The following is a 25,793-nucleotide window of genomic DNA, read 5'->3' on the forward strand; positions in this document are numbered from 1 at the left end:
AAAACAAACGATTGGATCTTTTCCAAAGCCCCAGCCACACCCAATTGGCATAGTTTTTGGTAGGGGGACGAAACCCCACGATGGTGTCTTTCTTCTAGCCCCATAAGGGCAGAGGGTTGCCTTATGTCGGGTGCCTGGTGGATGGTTCTCATCAGTCATTAGTACCGAGCAGCTCTAGGTTTTTGAGTACGGTATGAGCGCAGTGCCAAGTGGAGTGTAATTTGGTTCGTTCATTTGTAAGTTCAGCTCAGTTATAAACTCCGTGGTATTTCGCTTCGCCTCATTTATATACTTTTTTTTTGTTCACTTGCCGGTAAAAAGGGCACAAGACTCGAGCCACTTCCTTGGTAAGAGCTGGTAAGTGTTGCTAAAGCATTAGCTCGTATGTCGGTTGAAAATCTTCCACAGTGCGATAGGGTCGAGACGGGGATAACCAATTCAGTTTTTCTTCATGGTTGAAGACCTCCGCTGCGCTACGAAACAAACAAAAAGACAATGACCAAACTCTGGAAAGTAAAATAACCGCCTGAGTAATGATGAAGAATAAAAGAACTTAATTAAAACTAAAAAAATGAGATTCTGAAACTGTTGGTGGAGTAAGCTGGGTGAAGGACTAGGATTTTTGTGCCATTCTGCTTGTAATGGTGGGATACCCTCCCCGTGAATAGATGGTCAAGAAATACGGCGCGTCTAGACAATTGTTCTTTTTTTTCGTTCTATCTTCAGAGTATGAAAAATGGGTTCTCTTGGATTGAATGGAGAAATTTGAATCAAATGAGTGGGCAATGTAGGGTAAGCGTAGGTTTAACTAAGCTTTTGACCGGAATTGCAAACAGTGCTAATAGTTTACTTAAGGTTAATGTTTTCGCCGTAACTGCCATTTTCAGCGAATGGAGGCGCCTGGTGTTTATCGCTTTTGGTGTAAAGCTCAGCCGTGTTGTGATAGTAGCGATACACGAGAACGTTTCGCTCATGCCATACTGCCGAGAGATTGTTATAACAAGCTTTCCATTATATTGTGTTTCCATCATATCCATGTTCATATTTCGTTACAGCACGCCGGAGGTTGTTTAGTCGCAATACTTGTTAACCATTCAGGAGGACCATTCTGGAGGACCGTTCAGCTAGGAGAGAAAGTGTTTGCCGCTATTGACGAAAGTATAAAGTGCGAATGATGTTAACAGATGAAAAGCGAGACAAGAGCGATATTTTCCTTTTATACTACGAAATTCGATCAATTTTGCATATTGGAAAGTGCATATGATATGACACCAAATAGAATATGTAAAAACTCATGGTAGAACCCAGTGCAGGGAAGAGTGAAGCTTTGCTGTTTGATGGGAAAATATCACATTGAATCATTTTACAAACCCGTGCATCCTTTTGTGAGCTTTTTCCGCGTAAATAATTGTGTCATTTTCCAGCACAAAATAATACCCAACGTCATTATCGAACTCATTCACTGGAATCATTGCTAATTGATAGAATTCATAGCGCAATAGATAATTTATTTTAGGAGCTGTTGGTTGTGTTAAAAAATTTTAATTACAAAAAAAAATCGGTTAAAACACAGAAATATAGCATTAGGACGGTCTCCGTTTGGGTTGGTCCATACACAATTGATTGGCCCACCAAGAGGGAAAAAAAGCGAAGGTCCCATCCGTTCTATGTAAGCCCGGTCCGTGTTTCGTGTTTTGTTGTTCTCTAACTGATGGAGCGCATGGCACCATCTATGAGTAATCTCTTTTCGAAACAAACAAAGCAATATTACTAAGGAACTCATTAATTTCGAAACCCATTAGCAGCCAACCCCATCCTTGCCAATTAAATCTTGAAATATGCGCGCTCTACGTTCTGACCATTCTTTACTCGTGAGCGCAATGGATGCCTTTGCATATTTACTGAACGGCTTAGTTCCGCATTGCTCCATCAGACGGACCTTCCCTCCGTTCGATTCTCCCCCGGGAGGAAAACTGTTTGACCGTGCATGGTGGCTTCTTCTTCGCTAGTGTCTCTCCGGACCGAGGTCCTTCTAGCGCTGTGCGTGCTTGGGCAAGTCCAACATGGTGGTGGTAAAATACCAACCAAAAAAAAAAAACAACCCACCAACAGTGAAAGGTAACGGACGTTGCAAGGAGCAACAAAAAACCAAAAAAAGAAAAAGGAAAATGAAAAATACACAACCACAAAAACGGAAAGGATAAATGGTGGCATGCCCAAAAAAGGAACTAACGCCAGGATGAATGATAAACAAAACCGCAAAACCCGTAAAAAAATGAATAAAAGATGCTGAATTTTCCGTACCATAACTTTTGAGGCTGCGTGGTATTAAATTCGGCGTTGGTTGAGCCTTTACCAATGGTGTCCGATGGTGTCAAGTTTGGTGCTGGGATTGTCGGTGAAGTGTAAAAGCCAGGTCCGAACAGATGGTGAAATGGAAAGCATTTGCGGACACGCTGGCATTTTCGCAGGGCAAAGTAACGGAACACGTAATTCTGCACGCGACGCAAAGATGGAAGTTGTCAAGCAAAAAGGGGAAATGCAAGTAAGAGCAAGAAAAACAAACTTGCAGCCATTAGTGGGGGGAAGATGCCGTTTTTTTCACTTGCATTTAGGTGGCATGCATTTCCGGTCCCTTTGGACGGATTCGCGTGCTGTCCGCGAACGGGTTGGGTCCAGTGCGTTGTCCACTCGTGTACACCTTGTGTGCTTTGTTAATTAAATACTGTGCCAGTGTGTGTCTCCGTAGCACTCGAATTTTTCATTTCCATTATTAAGTCTCGGCGGACAGTTGGTTACATTTTGTGCTCACTCGTTTGGTACGGTAATTTCACGGGAATTTGTACGAGGGAACACAGCCGTCTGTACCGCGGGAGGGGTCTGGGGCTGATTTGTTCGTTCATATTCAAGAGTGAATGGATGAAAACAATTAGACTATGTCACACTTGCTACATGATACATGCCACATGCAAGGTGAAAGCAGTACGGAGAGGAAGTACAAATTTAATGAGATTCTCGTTTTTCAATGCCTTGTGCAATAATATTTGGTGAACACATTAACGAGCACCGGCGTAGGAACTTCTGTCCTTGTGATACAGTGGTATGCGAAATAATGTCCATACCTTATAATTTTTAAATATCTCTCAATTGTGTGTTTCAAATTTTCGTTCAAACTTTGCAATATTGTTTCTTGTCTTGTGAGTTTATTTTAATGATTTTATAATTTATAAAAGTGTATTTCTTTTCACTTAATTGTGTTGAAATAGTGTAAAACTCAGAATAATCGAAAACATTTCCTTTGTATTTTCAAAAATTGATGGTTTGTGATATAATGAACGGTTAAATTTCTCGAAGCTGTTACTAGGAAGGCAAGACAGATAAAAATTAAAGCAGATTTCTACGCTGCCGCAGATGAAAAACTGAATGTTTTACTCATACAGATGAATTTCAAAAAGAAGTTCGTATTTCAACAAGATGACAAAGAGTTTCTTCCAATGTTGCTGAGAGACCTTTCAAGAAAAGCCCTTACCTGTATTGAGAGTTTGTGTGACAGGGTTGCCAAATTGATGTTACATAGAAAAATATGTATTTGAAGATCTGGAGCACTTCTGGGCAGAACTTGATCCTCAGCATATGAAGAACCTGATAGAAATGGCAAGGATGTCTAATTAAAAAGAAAAGAAAAATAATTTTGAACCAAACAATTGAAAGAAATCTAAAAAAATATTAGGTGTACTTTATTCTGTCTAACACTGTACCTTATGGCACGATCTTCTGGGCTAGCGGAGCTTTATTAAAAGAAAATATTAATCAAAAATCACATAAGGTCGCAATTTTCTCACTAGGTAAGGGGATTAAATAGATTGAAAAGGATAAAGTTAATCCCATGCTAATGTTCAATCGAAATAGCTCGGAAATATTTTCTTATTAACATCAACAGTTATTAGTACTATACACGATAACACTGTTTCTGGGAGCATCGGTTAAGGAACATATTTTAAGTATCATTGTCTGTAATGCAAAATTAGCTAAAGGGAATGCTAAACGCTCGCAAATAGTCTGTTGCATGCAGTATGCAAGTAACGATAATATGCCGTAGTTTTCGCCTGTTTTCCACCTTGCATTTGCGAACGTGCGCTAACCAGTATTCCCGGGTGACGGTCGGGCATCGTTACTCGGGAAACTACAGCCAGGCGAACAGATTGGACGCGGAAAGGAAAAGACAGACACCCAGGCACGGTTCCACGTTCTTGTGAAATATGGTAATGGAATATTCAAAATGAAGAATTGTTATGTAGATTGTAGAGCATTGGTTTGTTTGCACTGTTTGCTTTTCATTTCCCTGCGCTTTCCATCCGGTGCAATGTTGTTCGGTGCAACGTTGCAAGTCAAAGCGTCGCATTGATTAAGACGAACGGTAGACAAAGATACTTCTCTCTGTGTGTGTATGTGTGTGTGTCTATGTTTGTGCGAATGCAAGAGATGCAGCTAAATAGAAATGCAAATTCAAAAGGAGAAATAAGGACGCGAGGGAAAGAAGCGCGAAGGTTCCTGGGGGACTCGGAAGCGCCGCTCGGTGCAATATGGAGTAATATATAATTTAACCGGCGTAAATGGCAGTTGCTCAATGATTATCTCGCTCGCTCGCAATTAAATGCAAACCATGACGGGCTGTCAGCCTCGAGCGTTATAGCAACGGGGTGTGATTAAACGTGATCTGCAGCTAGCGGAAATGCAAGCAATCGGCGTTGAGCATTGAGCATTAAGCTCTACCGCACATCGTTCCACACGGATCCCTTTCACCGGGTTCTCCTGTTGCGATGATCCGCCCGCATTCGGTTACCCGGTATGATCTTTTCGTCACAATGTGAAACGTTATCTGGTGGTATTATCTGTGAAAATCGAATCAATTTAACCCTTGCCGCCAACCGTGGCTTTTCCGATCCAGTGGCCTTTTACACCATTTTAATTACACGGCTTAATGGCGTGCAATGTTTGCGCTTCCTGCTCATCGTTCTGTTTTCCTTCTTTTTTTTTTTTGCTTTTGTATGTGAGCTGTCCCTTTTTTCGGGAAATGGGGAACGAAGTAAAATGGGAAATTTAGGGTAAGTACAAAGCAAGAGAGAAAAAAACCTGATTGGGGCAAGCTGCAATCGGTGCGAATTTGAAATCCTTTCTATAGCAGTGAAAATGAATCAAAAAACGGGCAACGAATTATTGGAAACGAAACGGTCTTAGTGGAGAGAATTTGCTTACCACAGCAAAAAAAGAAAACTCAAATGGTGAGAAAAAGCTTCCGCTTTGTTTTGATGAAGTTGCAAAAATATGCTCCGGTGCTACGAAATGAGCGTTTGAAGCTTTCCCGTTGAAAACGGATAATCGTTTGCCGGTGACATCAAGCGCCCATTGATGAGTGGGGTAAAGGGTTCGAAACCCGTACTCCCATAACTCGAGGAAAAAGGCTGACGTAAACTGTTAATGGTTGGTTTCTTAATTCCGGCCATTCGTAAACGGATGGTAGTAAAGAAAATCCAACAAATATGAACCTTGGCTGCATCGCCAGGGTGTGTGTGTGTGTGGCAAACGAGATTAAGGAGAAACCTGCTGCCGTAGCGTTGTGCAGCTTTCATTTTTTTTGGGGCGATTATGTCCTGTTTTGGGTAAATCATCGCCAGATTGCTGTTTTACTAATGGTGGAAGCAGGGAAAACTGGATTAATGGGCAAGAGCTGCGTTATGCTTTGGTAACACTAGTGTAAGTGTTGGTAAATACATAAATCAGTTTAATAAATGTGGATTAGTTTAGGGTTAACATATGCAGCAAAATATTAATAATATCGAAATGAAGATGGTTGCCAACTTTGCACGTTGCAATATGCGTTTATTGTAATCCATAGCGTAGCTCTTGTGGGAACAGCTCCAACCTTTTGGGGATTAAACATGCGGAGGAATTGGTAAAGATGTGCAAAATTTCTATCTCCAGGTTCCATCTCCAGGTCTATCCACTGAACACGTTTTGCGAAAGGATGAAAGACCTGTACGGATCAAAGATCTCTGGCCATTAGTTCTGCATGTCAGCCGAAGGATCTTAATCGCCTCCACGTCATCATCATCATCAACATCATAGACGATGGATAGTGCTGGGCGATAGTGTTTCCACCGGCGAGAACCATTGGATTTGCGTTAGATGCAGACACGACGACATGTTGTTCATTCGATTCCATTCGACGAACAGGAAAGACAGATGCATGGTAGAAACATGCATGTTTTGCTCAAGCAGTCGATTAAGTCCACAGCATCCGTATAGAGGGAAGGGCGCTGATGTTCTACGTAAGTGGTTCGGTTTGATTAGCCGTCTCTGCAGCGCCATCCTCCAGCTATGAGTGGCAATAGTAACGGGGCAAAATTAATTTAATTTGTTCCGGAACAGAACTCCCCGAATGAACCGGAACCGGATCCGCAAACGGACATTGTCGGAGCATGGGTTGAGTTTTTGGTGTGCATTTGCATTGATTCAATTAGGATCGATGATCATACAAAAGCGGTTCCGTGTGGTGCTGTGTTGAACCATAATCGTATAAATTCCTGCTTTCGTACCGGGAATCGTAGTTGCGCTGGTACTTTTGTTTATATTGATGCAAATGAACTTATCTTGCGATGGAGTTAGTACCACCATTGAGAAGAGTAAAATGTATTTCGTTTTGTTTACATAGTGAACTGTCTTTAACAATTGAAAGAATAAACAAACGTGTTGTTCAATTGGTTCAAGAGGGAAAACGGAACCTAGAACAAAGATAATGTTTTTGGGGTAGTCGTTTTAAATAAACGTATACGATGATCAACTGTCTATCATACTAAAAGCAACGTTCATTTTTCACGTCTTTATGTTTCTTTAATGGGGGGTACGATGGACAAAGGATGCATAAATCGTTAGGGAGCATCGTTTTATTTTTTTTTTTTTTTGGGAGAGAAACCTTATGTAGGAAGGATGTCATCATTTTCAAATTAGAATCACATTTGAGAACCCTTCTTCTGGGGTTTGGTTGTGCAAGTCGGCATAATTTTGCAAAAAAAGACGTACCTAGTTGACCTATAGGACATAATTTTTCTAAAACGACAGAATGATTAATTGCATTATGATAAACCTCAAACAAGTGGTTTGAGTGTGGCAATAGTGCAAAAGCGAAAAAAGTTTCGTTTCGGCGAGAGTGAAAGAAATAGTTGTCATCATAAAATAGTTGGCAGTGTTAATAGCTTAAACTACTGTACTGTTTGGTAAGTATTGTGAAGTGTCATAATAAGAGTTTTGAAAGAACAAGCGCACTCAGTCCGTCAGCGTTCGGTTGGCCAGTTTGCAGGGAAACGAACCGAGCTAGAACTCTCGTACAGCCACGACGGGTAGCTGTTGCTCCGGTTGCATAATTGGATCAGAAGTGTTGACCAACGGATGTCCTCACAAACTCGGTCGGATATCGTTGGGCTGGAAGCTAGTGCTAGCGAACGAAGGAAGGTAATGAAAACATGAACAGGCAGCCTAGGGGGCGACGAATGCAGGAAAACATTGCCCCAATAATTTTCCCATTTTGCCATGGTTAATTTCGATAATGGTTGAGATGAGCACTTGTGCCGCGCTGTGGATCGTGAGCGGTTTGGGTGATCGGATGTATGCCGAGAACCGAGATGCGCCCAGCAGTTGGCCCGAGCTCCAGCCTGCCAAAATGGGCGTGTTGAAAATGGGACAATGGTACGTACCGGTGAGACGAAGCGGAAATGTATCCGGTGTTTGTTGACTATGGTCGACCTTGCATCGACCATGCACACCGTGGCCGGAGCTAGCCAGCCGGAGCTTGGGAACGAGCGCACAAGTCAACACAGTGTGGCTCGCTTTCGCATGTTCTAATCTTGTTATCAATGCGAATACTAATGCAGTGACACGGTCGTAAACCGTTATTCGCAGTGTTGGAATGGAATAATCTTACACTCAAATATTCACCATCGCCGACGCACAGACACGACAAAGCGTGTACAGAGCACCAGCCAGCGTGAGAGGAGGAGAAGCATAGACACCAGTTCCGGTGTGACCTTACTACAACCCGGTTGGCTTTATGTGCCAGAACCGTGGAGCTGATTCATCGTTCACGTTGTGACATCTATTATGCTCTGTTTACTGTACTATGCATTGTAGCGGGAACACACACACCGCGTGTTTATGTTGGTGGTTTATGAGATGATTGTTTTTTTCTTCTTGGTTTAGGTTGGATAAAGTTAGAATTTTGTGCAGGAATGATGATGCTGTGGAAGGGAAATCGAAATAAAACCGCTCATCATGCATCGCGGCGCCGTGGCTTAGCTGGTTAAAGCGCCTGTCTAGTAAACAGGAGATCGTGAGTTCGAATCTCGCCGGAGCCTTGCTAATATTCTCCTTCCTTCTCGGTGTGTCGTTGTTCATCCGAGGAATGAAGAGTGCGTTTTTTTCTTCAAACGAGATGATAAATAAAAAGGTTATTGTTCGAAACAAACAGAGGAAGGATATTCGTGTTAAAAATAAACTTCGAATGGCGTTGATTTTGAACAAAATATTTCATCGTCTGTAAGAGCTCATTATTTTCATTGTTTGTTTGAAAATAAAAACAAATACACGAACTGCTGGTGCTTACAACAAACGCACGCTCTCAAGTCATTCTCCACTGCCGAAATCGTGTCCGCTGCAGTTTGTTTGTAAGCACACGCGCATTGATTAAGAAACTAATTATGTCCCCGACTGCGGAACGATAAATCGCACCCGCAATGACGCTACATTGAGACCCTCCCCCCCTCACCGGCCGGTTATCGCCGTTGGTTGGGGGGGGTTTATTCACCTCGCACAAAACATGGCGCCCCACCTGAACAAAGCGCTACCGTGGCTGGCGAGGGTGTTGTTTGTTTAGATGTCGTTAGCGGACGACGAGTGCTTTACGTGCTGACAAAACGTTCGTCCCAACGATGACGGCGTGAAAATGTAGTCTCGCGTAACAAGATGTAATGGTCTCCGGCCCTCTCGGTTGCAGCCCTGGGTGAACGTTTAGCAAGTTATTTATGAGCGTTCTACGCCGACACTCTGAGTGACGCCACTTTTGGAAGGTTTGGGGCTCTAGGGTTGGGTTGGGGTGCGTAAATGGTTAGGGAAACCCGTTTGGTTTGAATGGTCGAGAGAATCGAATCGCATGTATTTTGTGGACTGGTTTGTTGTGCATTTTATGGTTTCACAATGAAATGTGTGTCCCGGGTCTATGGGGAAAGGATTTCAACGGTGATTATTGGCATTTTACAAGTGCTGCGTTTTACCCGTTTTCCTATAATGTGATGCATGCTCAATTAGCATTTCATTGGCAAACGATTGTAACCAGCAGAGTGGTCTGTGATGGAATGATGGAAGAGAAACGTCGTTCGGAATAATTTTACGGTGGTTTGGAATGTGGAGGCTTTTATTTTCTGAAGCTGCTTATGCAAGAAATTTGTTGGTAAGCAATCGTAAAGATTATGTTTTTTAATTAAATACTTTCCATTACTCCATCAGTTCGTGAATGTGATACAAATGACGGAAAGCCAACACGGAAGCCCGGTGATTGCTTTCCGGTAGTAAAATACATAAACTCTCAAAAACGATGAAAGGTACATCAAACGAACCGATGTTAACAATAAGCCAGACCACACCCAGTATCGAGGGTGATCAAGGGGGGGGGGGGGAGGGAGTTTGATGTGTCAACTCCGCCGTGTGTCGGAACTCTGTCAAACGGAGTAACGTGACGGGCTTAGCAACATACCCACATGACACGTACGGGTATTTTTAATCAGACACCATGTGGTGGAAGTGTAATCACAGTGAGCATACAAAGCAACAAATGAATGAAACTCACCGCAACGGTTGCAATTAAAAGGTGCCATGTGTGTGATCAATGCGTGTGGCGGGTGCAGTGAGAGAGAGAGAGAGAGAGAGAGCTGTAGGCATTACGCTGAAACGATGATGTTGAACACACCAAGCGCATGAAGGTGCACTGCAACACACCAAACTCATGTTGATAAGAGGCGCTTACTCATGTACTGGTACCACCAGTCGAAAAAGGGCATTTTTTTTGTCTGATATGTTGCTGCGTGTATCTCAGCTGAAAATAGTTTACGCACGAGCTCATCGTAAGCCGAAATAGCTCAGTTGGGAGAGCGTTAGACTGAAGATCTAAAGGTCCCCGGTTCAATCCCGGGTTTCGGCACAGTTCTGAAATAGTTTTTTCTTTCTTCAGAATATATTTTTATAGTGTCTAACTTTGGTGAATAGTGACTTAAATCTTATACAGTTGCTATCTATGTTTTGATTATCTTGATTTGAATGCGACACCAGTTAATGGCGATCGAAAGTTCATTGCGACAAAATTGCAAAATCCAAAGATTCTAAAGATGTTAAACTTTAAATGGATTTGCGATATCTTTCGTTACGAATAAATCCTACGTCCATTACCGAGCTAAAGTTCCAATCTTTCAGTTTCGTGTTTTTTATCACCTTCGTGTCCGTGAAAACGTTTGCCATTTCGTGACAAACAGAAACTATAAACCAACGAACCACCTCTACCAGTGCAAAGTGCATTGGAAATGCATAGAGTTGGGAACTGTTTTACCGCCTCCAACGCATGGGTAGATGCATTTTCTGTTTCTACGATTAAGGCTGCAATGTTGTCTTCCTTCTGAGCTCTGAGTAAATTTTTTTTTGTTATTAAAAGCTTCGCGATATCGGTCTGCTTGAATGGTTACGCCTGTTTTTTTTTTTGCTAGTGCAGATGGCCAGAAAAAGGTGGCATATTCCTTGCATTGAGATTCAAGTACGGACGGGAATCGTTGTGTGGTAAGAGGCATGGAAAATAAATTTTCCATTTTCTTCACCGTTCATCGATTGCGGTCAGATGGCATGATGGCAGAAGGTACGAACGGGATTTTGGCAATGGAAGCGTTGGGTTTAATAACATACGATGCTCAACCGGCAGCCAGTCAGTACAAGAACTCAACGTAGAGTACGGTATAAAGAGAAAGTAGATATAATAACGATGTTTTTCAAGCTCTTAATAACTATATTTCTAGCATCCACAACGCTCTGCGATCGTTCTTGCAAGTGCGAAGCCAAAGGCTAGTGGAAAACAGAATTGGAAAGTTTTCTAGCTGCACTTTTCCCTCGTTGATGCACGCCTTGATGCACTTGGCTCAACAAAGAGTATGGTGCATCTAGGGGTTTTTTTATTTCGTTCGAAATAGAAACCCATCCCTATGGTGTTGGTGAAAAACGAACATCAGGCAAGGTTTTAATAGGGGGAAAAAAAGTAAATGAGTTTTCGCAGCACTTTTCGTTCCTTAACTGTGTTTTTCCCTTCGTTCGGAACCAGTGATTCTGCTGGTGCGGAAACAGTAATAGGAAGAGAGCACATTCGGTGAAATCATTTTCAAATCGATTACTGAGCAATGGCTGTTGGCTTTACGGGAAACGAACACAGCTAGCCAGCAGCAGAACATTAAAGGTCTATTACAAGGCGACTGGAACGATTTAACAAACAGCTGTGAAGCTATTTGGCTCGCTTCGCTAAGGCGGTCGCATATGAACAGAGGAAACGCCTAGAGCAGCAGATACTAAACGTCATCTATTATCTAGCTCTAGCAATGTCCAACAAGAAAAAAAACCCGATCCAAAGTTATCATCACCCAAAATAGCTAGGTATGGTTTGGTGACAAAGAGACCGATTATGCTCCTTCGAGGCAAACTTCCAACATTTTTCGCACATACGGATGGCTCGACCAAGTCTTTTCCAGTGGCAACGTTGGGTGGGAATTGGTTCTTTCTTTTACGCATAAATTTCTACAAACAGATCAAAATGCTTCACAAATCGAATAACTGCAAGTGCGGCGCATTTTATCAATGTAACGTTTGTTTGAATGTATTGGGTCTACAAGAAAGTATTTCGCGTTTTAAAATGCAACAGATGTCGTATTTGTAGGTCAAATATTTGTTACTAATAGTGGCATATTTGGGCATATTTTTTACGCAGCCAGCAGTGGTGTGTATTTTGCTTCTGGAATCTTATGAAGCAGACTGTATGATAAGTCCTAATGCAAAAAAATACATGAAGTCCAGTGAGTCAACCAATGCGAAATATTCAAACGCAAGAAGTAATTCTGTGTAACATGGTGGGATCAGAAGCCCGTCATATATTACGAGTGCTATGCTCTCGAATGTTTAAACCATCAGAGAGAAACCTTTGAACTGAGTATTGAGAGAAAAACGGCCAAATATAAGAGATGATAATTTTCCATCTCGACAATGCTCTAGTTATATAGTGTATAGCGGATAGGACATTATACTTGCTATCAAGTCCAGAGTTGGCACCATTCGACTACCACTTGTTTCGTTCGATTCGGTTTTATCGAATGACAACCGTCTCAAAAACTCTGGGAATTTACTTGTACACCTAACTCTGAAACGTACTCTAGAACTCTGGAAATTTACTTGTACAAAACTCTGGAAACTTGCTTGGAAATCTCCAGTGTATAAATTATATTCGGTAATCAACCATAAAGTGTTCCAGTTCCTCACAAATAGGATTACCTAGACAATCAATAAACAAACGTTTCTCACGGTTTTTTTTACATATATTATAGATAGATTTCCACCTTTCGATTGATTATTCCGCAATGGCAATATTTGGACGCATAATGGACGAAATTTCTTGTTGCAAGAAGCGTACCAAATGTTGCACATGTTAAACATCATCATACATTAGCAAATGCATGTATGCGCGTTGGGAAGAATGGCTCGTTACGAAGTATTATGGTGCAGGTAACGGATGCGATAAAGGAGTGGACATTTTTCTTGCCTCATCCCGTGTGAGGGAACACTCTAGTTGACACTCGTTTTACATCGCTTAACGAGATCCGAGCGTAGGTAAAAACGGCTAGAGTTCAAATCAATAATGTGCCACTTTGCGCGCGGAGGTTACACTTCGGTGTCCGCTTGCAGCTTCCCGTCCTAACAGATAGTCCTGCCATTTGGAATACCGTATCGAGACAAAAGGTGCTACTGGCTGCTCATGCACATCCTGGCAGATCTTGGCCGTGCACGGTAGCGGGCAGATGTTGCAGCAAACGAGCGGAAGCACTGCAACAAACTCATCGGTTTGTATGGATAAATGGTACTTAAGAGGTTGCGGATCTTGAACGAGCTTCAACAAGGCATCGGGACCAAAGCTCTGGGCAACTGCAAATACCAAAAACCAGTGGCAGAGTGGAGAAGCACGCTGAATGCAAAGCTGCAAAGGGGAACACGTTACCAGCAGTTATGGATGCACTGGTTGAAAACGAATCGTTACCAAGTGGCATCGTGCTTTAGTGGCCAGTTTTGTAAGAAAACTGCAGTGGATGTTGGATGCGCACTGGATACATTATTGGTTGCGAAGCATAAAGCCATTGCTGGCGACTGGTTTTGCAAAAATCGTGACTGGAGTTGAAGAAATCGCAGTAAAATCGACAAAAGAAAGCGTGAAAGCGTAAAATATGGCACAACCGGGAAGGGACACAACGCAATTTCATTTCGGGCATTGCATTTAGTTGATGTCAGTGCGGGGAGATGAATGATGATGTTATTTTGCCTACGGCATCCATTTTAAAGTGCTTTAAGGCGTGAAAAATTTGCCGCCATTTGGCGTTGGACGCTGCCACTATTGCTTGGCAGTGAAAACATACGTTGCGCTGAAAAGTGCTTCTTGATTTACAACCAACCTGATTCAGGAGGCACAAATAGGGCACAAATCCTTTGTAGTTGCTGGGATGAAGCAGAAATTCGCACGTCGTTACGAACGGTTCGGCAACGATGAGTGTGTGTGTGTACCGAGGGGTTGATTGGAGTTAAAAGGTTTGCACTGTAATTATAAGTTTTCTGGCCGTGTTTTTGCACCGAAACCGGGTTTGGCCACTCGATGTGAAATTGGTTCCAGCGAACGCATTGACCGGCTTCATGGCTGGCGGCTTTGTTTGTCTGCTTTTTCAAGAGGAATCGTCCAACAGGGGAACTTCTGGATGAAGATGATGATTGCCCTGCGGATGGCTCTGGTCGGGTTCTTAATGAGATATGTAAGCAAAAGTTAACTGAGTAAAAGGGCGTTCGATTAAAGGGAACGATTATAAGATTAACTTTAATTCGATTAGTAAACGCGTACTGGCGGTGGTTGCTTGACAAGCTTATTCACTGGTCGGCAGAGAAGAATTGATTAAACTGAACAAACACAATGAAGCTTAAGGCAGTGTTACAAATCGAAACTAACACATTCATTTTAAAGCTTTTCAATAGATAAATTACAACTACAGAGCTTCATTCTGGCGCACAAAAAGGCTAATTCGAACGATCCTTGTAGTGGTGTACATTAATGCAACACAGTTTGGCGAGAGGTCAAGAAAGGATAATGAACAAACGGGGCTGAATGCGTAAAAGAATTTTAATCAAAGAATCAGATAAGTAACACCCGAGTCTGAGGGTCTGTTCGGTATGATGAAATATGCATAAAAAGAGTATCTCTGGGTGGTGTTTTTTTGTATCTTTTCTTTCTGGCATGAATTTTACACTGTCCGGAGCAGAAATGTCAGGAATACCGAAGGAGATACAAAAACGCTCAGTGGAATGTGTCTTACCGCACCTCTTTTATTTTAACCAATTTTTTGTTGTTTTACTTTGTGCTGGAAAAGGTTTTTCGGTGTGTGAAGCATTGAGAGTGTAGAATAAATAATGATACTGGTCAGCCGGCGTACAAGGATCAAACGCATTGCGCAAAACATTTACCCTTCGGTTTGACGCGTAGTGACGAAGGAAATTAATTCTAATTTTCGCAGATTGACCGCCCGAAGGATGTGCGTAGCTGTGGTTGTTGAGGTTTTTTTTCTATTTCTTCCACCCTTTTCCCCAATGGAAGTGAAATTACCATGAAGTGCATGGGCGTGTTGTGGGTTTTCCCTACGCTACGGAGCACTCAACTTCGGCCAGATCAGATTATTCCAGGCCAGGTGGCTTCATCCCAAAAGTGGTGGTACTGGTGGGAATTTCTCTACTCACTCCTGGGTCGCGTCGGGACAACGGCCCCGATTGTCCGAAGTGAAAGTAATTCAATTCGCTGACTCTCCTTGAAGTCCTCCTTTAGTCCACACGGTCCCATACCCTTCTTCCATCGACTGGCGAACGGAGCGTTGATATTCGGTTACTGATTATCGGGCAAAGCAGCTCCATCGGGCAGACATTTCATTCCCCGGGAGACGGGTTAAAAACGAGGGTGAATGGAACAGTTTAACAAAACGCCCAACGACGGACAAGCTGACTCGACACGCTGAATGGTTCCGGAATCGGGGAAAACTCAACCGTATCGTAGCAAGGCATTCAGCCGGAAAACTGGGCCTCCACACTTGGTGAAACAAAGAAACTCGCCCGGGTCCCGTGAGCCACATGGGGACGGAAATAGATGGCGCACGGATCGTCAGACACACGTTGGGCTTTGGATTGACCGGTCGAGTTGGTCGTATGCAAATCGAGTCTCCAAAACTTGACGATACCAACCCTTTGGGAATGCACATAACAGCGAAACCGAGTATTTGACTCTGTGTGTGTGAGAGAGAGAAGGAGAGAAAAAAACGAGACAGAGAGAGAGTATGCAAAGGTATGAGGTTGCGTGAAAAAGAGAATAATAAACTTTCCAGAGGTAGGATTGCGGCTCGCTTAGTGTTCTGGTGGCGGTTTATGCTTTTCCTATTTTTCGCCCTAAAGGCTGCTTACGTAGAACGTGTGTGTCTACGGACGGTAGTAGAGTGTGCCGTATAGATGAGAAGTGGCTTCCCGTTCTGACAAGTTTTCCCCGGTGCTACCGGTCAGCACACGGTCGGACATATTCTTTCTGTCCATTCTCAGTAAAAGACATTGGCGCAACGTGCCTATCGTTCTTCGCTGTATAGCAATGCGTCTCAAGGGAGCCAGAAACCAGATGCGAGCACGGATGACAATCGTTTTTTGGTGGATGGTTTCCGTAACTGGACGGCTTATTTCCTCTGCCATCTCGATAGTGGACGTCCACTGGCTACAGCAAAAGGAGTAGAGAATTGTAATGTTGAATTTGGACGAAGCACGCAACAAAGGGGTACGGTTAGCATATCTCCACTTGTTAGTAAAACTGATTAAAATAGGAAAGCTAATTTACTCTCTCACTATTTAGTTCTCTCAGGTATTTCATGAACTTTGTATCAGTGAATTCTACAAATGTGGGAACGGTTTTCCTATGTTTTTAAAAATATAATTAGTTTTCGAAAGATATTGGGATATTATATTTAACCCTTGGGTAAAATCACTATATTACCTTGAAACCCAATCATCGTGCTGCCTAGAGAGGTTTTTTTTCATTCGCCCGAAACTAAATCGATCATCGTTTGGGAATTCAAGAACATTGTTCAGATGCAAAATTTAAACGGACCAGCAGGTTTATCAATGTATGCTCGTGGGAGAATGTACGAGCATTCGACCGGAGCAGTGGGGAAACTCATTCCAACCCATCATGTGTTCGGTCGAGGAAAGAGAAAAACCACAGCACGGTTCAGCACTTTCTGGAACGGCTTCAGACACTGGTAGTTATTGGTTAGTCAGAATTGGTTGCGGTTGGTCTAACGTCCGGCTAAAATCCTATCGGTCGGAAATGAGAAGAGTTCGTCCAGTAAATAGACCTACGAGCGATTATATGCTTCAGCCGTCATCTGCGTTTAAAACACTTCTGCCATCTTGACAAATAAGTTCGCTTTCCGGAAAAGTAATGAAGTGAGAGTTCATGCAACGGTTTGTGGGCAAAGTGATGAGTGGAAGCTGTAAATATTACTTATAAATTGTAAAATAATAATGAAATTGCTTAAACTTATACGCTATGCACAAGAGTTACAACTTAAAAGTTGATGAAAATTGGTAATATGTGATTTTTTACACCTATTTTGATGTCATTTTGGGTAACCGATATGAGGTTAGAAGAAAAAAAACTATACTATCGATTTGTGACAGCATTAGGCTATTGTGAGGTAGAGCAAAAGCAATCAAGCACATAAGCCGATCCAGCATAACCATGCTCTCAGCACCATTTCACATGTTAGGAAATTCGTTTACTTTCGATACATGAAATTCGACTATGCTTTATGGTTAAAGCAACTCTCCTTTAGTGTGGGAGATGTCTGGATATAAAGGATGACAATGTCATAGAAGGTAAATTACATTAAAGGTTGTTATTTTTACGATTCACTGAACTCGAAGCATAACAAAGGTGTATCGTTTAATAACAATCATCGCAAGAAGAAGAATAATAGGATAGAAATTAAATTGTGTTTTGTTTTCTTAATATAAAACACTTTAAAACAACCGCAAAGATTCTCCTCTGACTTTATGCAATCTACTAAAAATATAACAAATGCTTTACGAACGCGCTCACCTTGCATGTCCTCGATAGTATAGTGGTCAGTATCCCCGCCTGTCACGCGGGAGACCGGGGTTCGATTCCCCGTCGGGGAGAAAGTTTTTTTGCTCGATGCACCACAAGTTTTTACTTCATTGTTTTCCCATTTCGTTTAATAAGCTTCACTGATTGATGCTGAAACCTTACAGGCCATTTAATGTACTCGACATTTTCTCAAGTTTGCTAGCAGCTTCTTTGGGTGGTGTTGGAAATTGAATTTCAAATTAGTAGCTACCATGCTCACAGCTTCATTTACGTTCTAATTGGACGCTGGTAAAACGATGGAAGAAAAAAAAATCGCACCGTTCGTAACGTTCAATAGATCATTGGCTACGTTAAATTATTAAAACACGCTCTAACGAGCTAGCTAGCTTGAATCAACATAGGAATGGCGATAACAAAAAAAAGAACGAATTTTAATGGCATTAGTCGTGGCAAGCTACAACGATCCTTCGAAAACGAATGTTTCGAACAGGGAACAGTAAAAGGATAGCCGATAGCAAATTTCTATAGTCGAAATTTATCGAAGCTACTACTAGTTTGAAGCTAGGTTTTTTGTGTATGTCGGAAGAACTTTTTTTCTGTGTCCGTTAGCTTTGTACAGCGTTCGTTTCGATCCGTGGGAAATATCATCCCGATGCAACCCCGCCCAATAATCGCCCAAATCGCGTGACCAAAGTGCATACGCATCTGAACGCAAGTGGCAAGTGGTGAAAGCGCTAGAAATCGATTAAAGTAATTTATTTGGAAATTAATTAAAATTCAACACTCGCGCTCAACTTGCGAGCTATTCGCACCCCCAAAAGTCGCGCCATTTCCAGCATTTCGCAGCAAGGGATTTAGAGGTTTCTACCGTACCCGGGTATCCTTTTCCCCCGGGTTCGTCGTTTCTTGCGGCAGATCCTGTTGGACGGATTCGTTCGGTCAGGAAAGACAGGAAGACAGGGTCGAGCCACCGGCACAGGAGACAGAAAGAATGAGTTTGATTTCGTTACGGTGGAACGGAGTGGAAGAATTCACTCTTAATACCCTTACCCATGGGTGACTAACGACGGAAATTTCATGAAGAGCTACGGTGAAATCGCTGGCGCCACACACTGACCAAATAGTGCGCCCCTACCCGTGACTCGCAACCAAGGTAGATGAACTGGTGGGGTGTGCTGTGTTCCGAATGTGTAAAACCATTTGGCAATGTAAATTACTGACCATCGAGCACAGTTGGTTGTTTCTGGTGAAGCTTTATGTGTGTTTTTTTCTCTCTCTCTCTCTCTCTCTCTCTCTCTCTCTCTTCCCTCACTGACTCGTCGTTATTGGGTAAAGCTTTTTGCCATTTACTCTGACACCCCTTTTTAGCACGTTCGGGGACGAGAAGGTGTGTGCAATTTTCGAACGTTCAGCGCATCATTGACGAAGGTTCACGATTTCTGTCCCGGTGCGCATCGAGGTATTTGCATCGATTTTGGAACAGTGTGAATCGAATTATGTAAATGTCCAAATGGCAACGTTACGCCACTACAAAGTGGTAATTTCGAACGCTGAATTCCTCTTCTAATGAATGTTGTTTTGGGTTAGGTTGCGTGTGCGGATGAGTTGCATCGATGTGACACCAAATTCGTCCCATTCGGAAAAAAATTCAGCTGAATTAAGTGTGGTGCCCGATGCTCGGTGAAGAGCTGGTGAAATTTTAGCATAATTAAATACCCCGTTCGATGAGCGCGTACACGTGCAAACCACAGGTTTTGTGTTTGATTCAATTCACAAACATCAATTTGCTAAAATGTGGAGTTGAAACTAACATATACAAGTGAGATCTACAAATAGTGTAGGAAAAAGGAATGTGTATGAAATGCATTTATTTAAGTTATTTATCAATAAATTCTGCTTGTTAAAATATTGAAATAGAAGTTTCAAAAGAATTATAAATTACCGTGCACAGTTATTTAAAGGTATTTAAAGATATTTATTTATATAAATTCTGAAAACAATACCTCATTCCAATCACACCGACATAATTATTTCAATTAAGCAGATTAGAAAATCGATAATAATTTCGGCGGATTTTAGGTCGCCGATGAGTGGCACTACATTACAAATGTGGTTGCGATTACAGGGGCTTTTCGTGGTCAATGTTTCTATCGATTATTGCAATAATGTTGAAATGAAATGAAAGTTGTAGAGACGTTTAGTAAATGTTTCGGAACTTGCTATTGTTTTTCCTATAAAAATAAGAATCACAAATTGTTATACGTTTTATAACAATTTTGGTTTTTTTTATTTAATTACGCTTCAATCTTATGGCTGACATTTAATGCCATCCACATTGGGCAGATGGGAAATAAATTCATTTGGTTCGTGAACAAGTTTAAGCGATCCTAACAAATCAATCAAATCGTAACAACGCACATTGCTGTTCTGGATGCCAAAGTTGTAAAGGCTTTTGTTCCTTGTCAGCTGCTTGGCGTTGACGGAGGAGATTTTGTTCCCGTGCATTAGCAGCGTCTTGAGGTACTTGAGCGGTACGAAGACAAGGAAGTTTAGCTGCTTGATCTCGTTGTACGACAGATCAATCTGATCGATTAGATCGTACTTGCGCATCGAAAACGTACCGAACTCGATGTGGTAGATGCTGTTGTGGCTCAGGTTGATAAAGTTGAGCGATTCCAGCTCGGCAAAAATGCCGATCGGTATGTCGATAATGTGATTGTTCGACAGATCGAGCGTTGTGAGCGAATCGAGATCATTGAAGATGTTTTGTGGAACACCGTCGAACGAGAAGTTCATCCGCGACATGTCGAGTTCGTGCAGTGCGCGAAGGTTGTGCAGGAAGTCAAAGTTTTTAAGCTGAACGTTGCCGGAAAGATCGAGCGACTGCAGAGCTGTCTGATTATCGAACGCGTACTGCCCGATGCCAATGAGCTTGTTGTTTCGTAGATTGATTTTGGACGCATGCATGAAGGCGTTGTTCTCGATGATGCTTATGTTGTTGTAGGATAGATCGAAATGCAGCGATTGGTGATACAGTCCATGTTCCTCGTAACCGTGCGTCACTGCGATGGCGAACGTCCCGGAGGCAATTTTGGTGATCGAGTTTCGGCTCAGGTCCAAATGCTTCAATTCGCTTAATGGAGAAAACATTCCTACCGGTATGGTGGTAATTCGGTTCTCGCTCATATTGAGCTTGGATAGTTTTGACATCTCAGCAAATGTGCCAATATCCAAGAGTTCTAACTCCAGCTTCATATCGGCCATATCCAAATTTTCCAAACCACTTAGCTGCGATAGAAAGCCAAAGTCTTTCAGTGTTGGATTACCGCTTAGATTCAGTTCCAGTAGTTCTTCCGGATATTCGAAGGCTTTCGACGAGAACTCGCGCAGCCTATTGTACGACACATCCAGACGGTATATCGTGCTGAAGGTATATTCTTCAACGCGCACCAGATTGATTGCATCCGCTTTCACTTTGTTGATATAGGGTATCGGTGGCATCGTGTGAATGTGACAGTCGAAAAACTCGATAACGTTCTCGTACCGCTCGTTCCGAATTTCTTTGAACCGGTCATCCTCGGTTGCGTATATGTTTTTCAGCACACACTTATCATTAATTCGTTCACAATTCAGACGTATAATGGCTGCATCGGTCACTGTGAGGAATAGAACGCCAGCAACGAAGCTACTTAATAAGCTGAACCACATTCGCGCCATCGTGCGATTGAACTGATCAGCGACTGGATGAAGATTAAAGTGGAACGCTTCTAATGGGGCATTCTTATCAGCTACTACCACACATCTATTGCTAGTATAAACAACCGATTTTTTGTTATGAAATCATTGTAAGATGTAGATTCTGGTCTTCTGCTCTTCTGTCGATTACTTGTAGATAATTGCAAACAGCTCTGTTTGTCAGTTCTGTGCTCGACATATTAGAGGCAACAGTGAGTGCTCTTTTGAACTTTGTAAATGTAAAAGAAAGGCCTTTGAAGAATATTCCCCCTGGAGCTAAAAAATTAGAGCAATAATAAAGAGTTATTTCACAAGAGACGCATACTACGAATACTTTGAAGTGGTCCATAATTTCACATATCTAGGATCAAGTGTTAGAGCTGATAATATCATTGATACTAGATACAACTTGAGTTAATCTGTCTTTCTACAGTCTGAGGAAACTTCTTCACTCAAAACACTTGTCCCGAAGATCGAAGCTGAGATTATATAGAACTTTTATAGTTCCAGTATTCATAGACGCCTCTAAAACATGGACTTTATCCACAACTGACGAAAGTCTCTTAGTCGCATTCGACTCGAAGATGTTTAGAAGCATGTTAGGGGACTCGATTTAGTGAGGAGCTCTATTAGCAGTACGATGAACTGACTATCATACAGCGTCATAGACTCGCCAGGCTTCGGTGGGTTGGTCATGTCATTCGAATGGCACCGGACGACCTAATCCCTTTAGCTGGTCCAAGTGGACAGAGGAGGCCCTAACTGAGATGGAGTTGTGCCGTTGTCTCCAGGAAGGCCGAGATAACAGATGGGTAGACGACGGTGTTCGACTGTGAGTGGTTTAGAGGAGTCCTGCACAGGTCAAGACCATGAAGTAAGTGAACTTTGGATTTCGTTTTAATTCAAAAAACAGACGACAAACGGAATTACGGAATTGAAAATAATACTTACTTGTTACTGTGAACTTTCGTTTCGGAATAAATTCTCTAAAAAATGGCGAACCAGTGCAACTGCAGCTTTAGTTTAATATTGACTGTTTTGCTTTCCATTTTTATTTTTGTCTCAATTCTTCCGGTCGTTTAACTTGGTACACATCTTTAGTTACAAAGTTTTGCAAAACGGGTATGCATGGGTTTGACTATTTCGAACTTCTGCTTAAGCGCTTCGATTCGCCATTCCGACTTTTACATTATCATAATTGTTTTCCAACGCTTTTGTTCGTACTTTTGCTGGATTTTGTTTTCTCTCAAATTTACTTTGTGTGAAACATTTCGGAGCAAATTATGGCTGCTAATGTGTTTATCAACAGTTTGCTCCGTTCGGTAGTAAACAATTTTTGAACATACGTTTCCATTTCACGGACTGAAACTTCGTGCCTTTTGTTGGGTTTACGCTCGGGGCTTTTGTTTTTTTCCCCATTTTCACTGCGCTTCACCAGTATGGCTTTACTTTATTGATTACCTACGTATCTAAAAAAGATTCTTGCTTGGCTCGCCTGTTGTCGCATCTATCGTATCTATTTTATTGCTCTGCCTCTAAACTCTAGACGGCCGACAGTAGCTTGTCATGATGTTGGGCTTTTTGTTTGTTAAACTGATGGTGAAAAACTTTCCGCTAGACACGGGCGCAGTGCCGTTGTGTCACTGAGGAAGCGTCCTAACTTTTGCTTTTTCGTGACAGTTTTTATCGCCGTCGGAGACGCGTTTTTGCAAAACGTTGACGCATTTTATTTGCCCGTCGCATGTTGTTCACAACTTACAGAGTCAAAAATGAGTCTTCTTTAAACGCCCCAATGTTGGCCGGGTTGGGCGGGTAATGCCGGGTCTGGTAAAAAGGCATCAATCGATTTTGTTTTGCGATTGTTGTTCCTTGCAAATGAGAACCATGTGAGAACCGTGCCAAAAATTCCTTTTGTCGTAAGCAGAACGATATTTACGCCAGCATCAGTTCTGTAGAGCGTTTGTTGCTTTCTTTGCTCCTCTTTGCTGTTAACCATCGCTTCAGTATGGTTTGGTCTGTGTAATCCTAAATCTGTAGGAAATTTTTGTATTCTAACAAAATTTGAAAGTGTTTCTTTTCCATAAATTTTCAAATGAATAGCCATCCGTTTAGCTGGTCGTGATGTATGTGTGTCGATCTCCTGCCGTACACTTGACCTCGTTGATCGTGCCAACAGAGGGCCAGAGCGTATGGCCCTGGAGTTTAAACGACTTGTTGTTGGCAAGTTTAAACCAAAAAAAAGTGAAACATCAAATTGTTTTCAACTTTTGCTCGTTGACCTGCCAGCAAATTATTGAAGTTTTTCTTTTTTCTTGGATACGCGAATATCTTCTCGAGAGCAGCAAACCGTACATGCTGAGCTATTTTAGACTGAAACGTTTGACCACAATTTGTGTGTCACTTTAATATTTAGAAAAATCTGGGATCTGCCATTTTGACTATTGTAATGCTCAGTTTCCATCACTAGACTATCATACGTTTGCGGTTTCCTATGACGTAGAGAAGAGGATCAAATCGAACCAATGCACACGTTGGTCATTGGTTTTAATGTAGCTTTTCTTCGATGACGTATGTTTTACTTTGTTGTGTTTTCGATCGCGTTATGAATTTATTTCTGTCTGATATGTCACCGTTTTAATCTATAGTAGAAATAAAATTCCTTATAAGATTTTACGCAACTTTTTCTGTTTTTTTTTCTGCTGTTATTGTTGATCAAAAACCCAAAAGCAATAAACTCGTGTACTGTTGTGATATCGAAAACGTTTCGAAACAACGTGTGTAAACGTGGTTAGTGAATGTTTTTTGTTAAAGTTCTTTTTTTTGACAACAGTTGAAAAGGTATAACAAATTTTCTATACGTTATACGGCTCATGTTTTTTTGCTTAATTTGAACTAAAAAATAAATCTCAATCTACCACATAAATCGCTCTATAGGGTATCCCTATGTTTCATCATTTTTTATATATGGCTTTTCTTCAATGTTTCAATAATGTTTACTATGTATGGTTTTCGGGGTTTGTACAAATAGTGTTTATACTCTACACGAGATTTATGTACAAATTTCACGCTGTACAAATTAGATAATTTAATTAACTAACGATCTTTCCACTTATGAACTGGGTAATTATGTTCAGTTTGCGAATAAATCAAACACTCGAACCAGTGGGATGCATGTGAAATTGGCATTTTATCAATCATAACCGAAGAAATACGTGTGAAAAGTAACGTAAATTTTCCATTACTTAATAGTGTTTGAATTTGTAAATAAATTATACTAATTTAAATAAATTTAATGTGAACGATAATAATAGCTTTTAAGTGAAATTGATATAAATGAAAGTGTAAGGCGAAAAAAAAGAACGTTAAAGAGCAAATGAAAGCAGCAAGAAAGGAAGTGATTGATTGCACAATTAATCAATGACGAATGATTAAATGGAACGCTTTACAAGATGTAATGATTTCTGGGGTCGTTATGTTGTTTGTGGTTTGAAATAATTCATTCACATGCACACCCACCTACACGCATACACACGCTCGCCCAGTATTCAAATATTTTTGTACAAGTTGGCTGAAAACAAGGAACCAAAAAGCGGTATCGAAATAACTAGGCAGATTTACTACGTTAGCCGAAATTCCTTCCACCGAATGCTGTGATGATAGAAGAGCAAAATGGTCGAAAGTACGAACGCGACCAAACTCGGCCCGGACAGGATGGTGGAGATGCCGTGATGCATAGCCGCGGGATGTTCTCCTGGAACGAAGGGGAACGAGAGAAATTTTTTCACTAGCAGAGGTGGCAGTGGTTGTTGCTTTTTTTGTTGTTGGGCCAAAGGTGCGAAAGGAAAATGCCAACTGACACCCTGGTGCGGGCGCTAACACTTACCGTTCAGTATGTGCACCCGGACGGAGGCCGGATTAGCGTTCGAGGGCTCGCAGGTATACAGACCGGAGTCGCTTGCGATCGCCTTCTGTACCAGCAGCCGGCTAGTTGTCAGGATGCCCTTCTCCGTGACGAGCGAAATGCCTCCCCTGGGCGAGTCGAAATTAATGTCCTGCGAAAGGAATAACGTCGTCCGGGAACCGACCGGGAAGTTTCGACAAACCGTTATCGGATGAATGAAAAGTCGCCCAAAAGCGCCACCCCCCTCCCCCTCCCCCGGGGGAGCACCCCCGGGAGGTTTGGGTCGGACCGCTAACGAGACGAGCGTCGGTACTTACATCGCGATTGTGCTTCCAAACGACGGCCGGCGGTGGTTCGGGCGCGTACTTCACGATGCAGGTGAGATTTATCGTCGAGCCTTTATTGATAAATAAATCAGGTCCACCGTTAATCTCTGTCACTGGTTCTTGAAGGAAGAAATGTTGGCCAGTTGTGCAACAATGGGGGGGATGGACGGTTCGGGCGAGACAATCCGTCAGGGGTCAAATGATGGAACGGTTTTGCGCCACAGCAAAATACACGGACGGATTTGATGAACGCACAATCGCCCCAATCAGGCAAACGATGTCCGAAAATTGACAGATTGAACGAGCGAGCGAGTGAGCG

At 42.1% G+C, this 25,793-nt stretch overlaps 2 protein-coding genes and 3 non-coding genes across 8 annotated transcripts in view; 3 read left to right on the forward strand and 2 right to left on the reverse strand.

The window, feature by feature from the left end:
* Positions 1–8,334: 8,334 nt before the first annotated feature.
* Trnat-agu (transfer RNA threonine (anticodon AGU)) lies at positions 8,335–8,408 on the forward strand. Its single transcript has one exon. It is a non-coding gene; the product is annotated as a tRNA-Thr (tRNA).
* Positions 8,409–10,173: 1,765 nt separating this feature from the next.
* Positions 10,174–10,246, forward strand: Trnaf-gaa (transfer RNA phenylalanine (anticodon GAA)). The gene has a single exon. It is a non-coding gene; the product is annotated as a tRNA-Phe (tRNA).
* A 7,265-nt stretch (positions 10,247–17,511) lies between these two features.
* Trnad-guc (transfer RNA aspartic acid (anticodon GUC)) lies at positions 17,512–17,583 on the forward strand. Its single transcript has one exon. It is a non-coding gene; the product is annotated as a tRNA-Asp (tRNA).
* A 2,149-nt stretch (positions 17,584–19,732) lies between these two features.
* LOC125765941 (chaoptin-like) lies at positions 19,733–21,273 on the reverse strand. Its single transcript, XM_049431479.1, has one exon. The coding sequence runs from the start codon at positions 21,227–21,229 to the stop codon at positions 19,820–19,822; it is 1,410 nt and encodes a 469-aa protein (XP_049287436.1). The 5' UTR covers positions 21,230–21,273; the 3' UTR covers positions 19,733–19,819.
* A 991-nt stretch (positions 21,274–22,264) lies between these two features.
* LOC125765973 (zwei Ig domain protein zig-8-like) overlaps positions 22,265–25,793 on the reverse strand; it is a 60,755-nt gene continuing 57,226 nt past the window's right edge. For 2 of the 4 annotated variants that reach the window (XM_049431545.1, XM_049431541.1), the window contains 3 exons: positions 25,466–25,593; positions 25,131–25,299; positions 22,265–24,998 (listed from right to left, as the gene is read on the reverse strand). In XM_049431545.1, coding sequence (XP_049287502.1) covers positions 24,865–24,998; positions 25,131–25,299; positions 25,466–25,593 — 431 coding nt within the window. In that variant the 3' untranslated portion in view covers positions 22,265–24,864. The remainder of the gene's footprint in view (positions 24,999–25,130; positions 25,300–25,465; positions 25,594–25,793) is intronic. The other 2 variants (XM_049431544.1, XM_049431543.1) reach the window with 2 other exon arrangements.

The sequence above is a fragment of the Anopheles funestus genome, chromosome 2RL, assembly GCF_943734845.2.
Source record: "Anopheles funestus chromosome 2RL, idAnoFuneDA-416_04, whole genome shotgun sequence".
NCBI lineage: Eukaryota > Metazoa > Arthropoda > Insecta > Diptera > Culicidae > Anopheles > Anopheles funestus.